At 42.2% G+C, this 3,425-nt stretch overlaps 1 protein-coding gene across 1 annotated transcript; it reads left to right on the top strand.

The window, feature by feature from the left end:
* The first annotated feature begins 1,670 nt into the window (after positions 1 to 1,670).
* On the top strand, positions 1,671 to 2,564 carry LOC127206955 (40S ribosomal protein SA-like). The gene has a single exon (XM_051166271.1). The coding sequence runs from the start codon at positions 1,671 to 1,673 to the stop codon at positions 2,562 to 2,564; it is 894 nt and encodes a 297-aa protein (XP_051022228.1).
* The last annotated feature ends 861 nt before the right edge of the window (positions 2,565 to 3,425 follow it).

Below are 3,425 nucleotides of genomic sequence, written 5' to 3'. Positions count from 1 at the left end.
ACATGTGATGGGGTATTCTCTCACATACCGTCACTGAAGATAGGGGAAGCTGTCTCCAGTCTCTTCATGGAGAATACTGATTTTATACTTCTCAACAGAAACTGACTATAGCACTTCATCTAGTAGTGGTCCTTGTGAACTGGCACGGCATCATTGCTCAAGTCTTGTTTAGATAACAACAATTTTAAATTTTCATGGATATAATTTCTTGGTCATATTTAGAAGAAACTATGCCAGACCAGATATATTGCTCTTCTGGCATCTGTCTGTCCTAATTTCTTCTATGTTCCCTGAACATTAGATGAAGAGGTGGAAGTGTCAATGCTTCTCGTGGAGCCGGGAACCCCATTGTTGGTTGCTAATTGCACTTTATACAGTGTGTATATCTCTAAGAAGATCTGTCTTCATCAAAAAAATAAACTTGATTGACAAAGAGTTAGAGTTACCCTGATGTGGGCATATATGGCTATGTATTTATACAGTAGTTAGAAATCACACTGGTTTGGGAAAGTGGCAGGAGTAAGCCTCTCCTCTACAGTTCCTGGTTTCACTAGGCATGGCTATTTGGCCAGGTAAACCGGGCACAAATTTCCTTCTAGTAAGAGGAACTTAAGTTCAATTAGAAGATAGTTGGACACTCTAAACACCTTTGGCATTATCTTGCCATACTTTAAAGCTGGGTGAATTCTATCTCTTTTAGCAGTTGGCACAGATGCATCTGGTATTATGAGAGCTAACTCTCCTGGAAGAGTCTTCCAGGAGAGATCCAGTTCAGTTCCTTCAAGCCCTGTGTCTGAAGTGTATCTTACCTTCAATCTCTGGGAGGTAATTTTGCAAGTTTGAATATGAATGGCCACCATAAACTCATACATGAGATTGTTTAAGGAGTAGCACTATTTGAAAGGATCAGGAGGTGTGGCCTTTTTGAGAGTGTGACCTTGTTGGAGGATGTGTGTGCTTTGGGGTTTCAAAAACCCAAAAGAGTCCCTGAGTCTCTCTCTAGCTGCTGCCTCTGGATGTAGATGTAGACCTCTCAGCTCCTGCTCTACCACCATCTCTGCCTATATACTGCTGTGATTCTTATTATGCTGGTAATGGACTGAACCCCTCAAACCATAAGTAAACCTCAATTAAATGATTTCCTTTACGAGAATATTTGTTGTGCCTGTGATGTTAGGGAAGTCTCTTAGACTCTCCTGACTGGCAATTCAGAGAGACAGGTTTCATGTGCCTGGTATTAGGATTTCATGAGATAATCTATTGCTCTTCAGTGGAACACTAATAAATCTTTTAGAATCAATCTATTGGGATACCCACAAACAGATATATGCATATATATATCCTAATATATAGTTACATAGTTATATTATTGTATTAATTATAAATATATAATGAATGCCTTAATTATAGAGCAAATTATACATCTGTATATTATAGTATGTAATTTTAGGTAATCACAAAACAATATTATTGGGGAAAAGCCTGCCAAAGCTCAACCAAGAGAATATCAACACTTTTAATGGATTTTTCAAACATCTCACCTATATCTCTCTCCCTCTCTTTACAGGAATATTCTTCAAATTACCAGAGATGCTTTCTGCGCTGCCCAGGGAGAGGTCCATATAGTGTTGTTCTTGATTCCTGTTGTAAATTAAAGGGAAGTTTTCAAAATGCCCAGAGCCCTTAATGTCCTGCAGATGAAAGAAGAGGATGTCCTCAATTTCCTTGCTGCAGGAACTCACTTAGGTGACTTTCAGATGGAGCAATGCATCTACAAAAGGAAGAGTGATGGTGTCTACATCATAAATCTGAAGAGGACCTGGGAGAAGCTGTTGCTTGCAGCTCAGGCTATTGTTGCCAAGGAGAACCCTGCTGACGTCAGCGTCATCTCCTCCAGGATCACTGGCCAGCGAGCCGTGCTGAAGTTCGCTGCTGCCACTGGAGCCACTCCTATTGCTGGCCGCTTCACACCTGGGACCTTCACCAAACAGATACAGGCAGGCTTCAGGGAGCCATGGCTTCTAGTGGTGACTGACACCAGGGATGACCACCAGCCCCTCACAGAGGCCTCTTATGTCAACCTGCCCACCATCGCTCTGTCCAACATGGATTCTCCTCTGCACTATGTTGACATTGCCATCCCATGCAACAACAAGGGAGCTCACTCAGTGGGTCTGATGTGGTGGATGCTGGCCTGGGGAAGAACTCTCCAGTATGCACCCATGGAGGTTATGCCTGATCTTTATTTCTCCAGGGACCCAGAGGAGATTGAGAAGGAGGAACAGGCTGCTGCGGAGAAGGTTGTGACCTGGGAGGGATTCCAGGGTGAATGGACTACGCTAGCTCCTGAGTTCACCTCTGCTCATCCAGAGGTTACAGACTGGTCTGAGGGTGTACAGGTGCCATCCATACCCATTCAGCAGTTCACTACTGAGTATTGGAGCACCCAGCCAGCCACTGAGGACTGGTCAGCAGCCCCCACAGCACAGGGCACTGAGTGGGTTGTCAGTGGTCCTGAGCTGCTCTGCAGACACCAGAGCAAAGGGCAAATGGAAGGAAAATAAAGTCCCTAAAAGTTGATAAAAAAATCTACCAAATCTAAACCAAGAGGATATTAACATAAAAATTCCAAGACCAGATGGATTCACAGCAGAAGTCTACAAGACTTTCAAAGAATACCTACAAGCAATACTTCTTAAAATATTGATAGAAAATAGAAACAGAAGGAGCACTTCCAAATTTATTATACAGAGCAGGAATATGTCTAATACCCATCAGGAAAAACCTAACAACAATACAGATTGTTACTCTCTTTGACTCCTCCCACTAGACTTTGATATTTTAACAAATTCTATACCATTTAGGTATCTATATTCTTAAAACATGGTGAAAATGTAGGACACTGTAATTTTAAAAGTTATGGTTTGAGAATTTCAGAAATATGTGCAGTAGGTTTTGATAACATTTACGCTCCATTTATCTCCTCCAATTTCTATCTCATGCCTTCCTCTATTCCCCTCATAATTCTGTGTAATTTTTAAAAATCAGGCATTAAGTTCACTCAGTGCTACCTGTATCTGCATAAACAACTTTTTCTGGGCTACAGCTCTAAAGGAAACCAACTCTCGTTTCCCCCACTTCACGCAGCTATAGTTGGGACTTCTTTTTTTTTTTTTATTAAATTGTTCTTGTTACATCTCAATGGTTATCCCATCCATTGTATCCTCCCATTCTTCCCTCCCTACCTTTTTCCCCTTATTTCCCTCCCCTATGACTGTTCCTGAGGGGGATTACCTCCCCCTGTATATGCTCATAGGGTATCAAGTCTCTTCTTGGTAGCCTGCTATCCTTCCTCTGAGTGCCACCAGGTCTCCCCCTCCAGGGGACATGGTCAAATATGAGGCACCAGAGTTCATGTGAAAGTC

This window comes from Acomys russatus, chromosome 24 (assembly GCF_903995435.1).
Source record: "Acomys russatus chromosome 24, mAcoRus1.1, whole genome shotgun sequence".
NCBI classification, from domain to species: Eukaryota; Metazoa; Chordata; class Mammalia; order Rodentia; family Muridae; genus Acomys; species Acomys russatus.
This window is presented reverse-complemented; position numbering and strand designations above follow the sequence as displayed.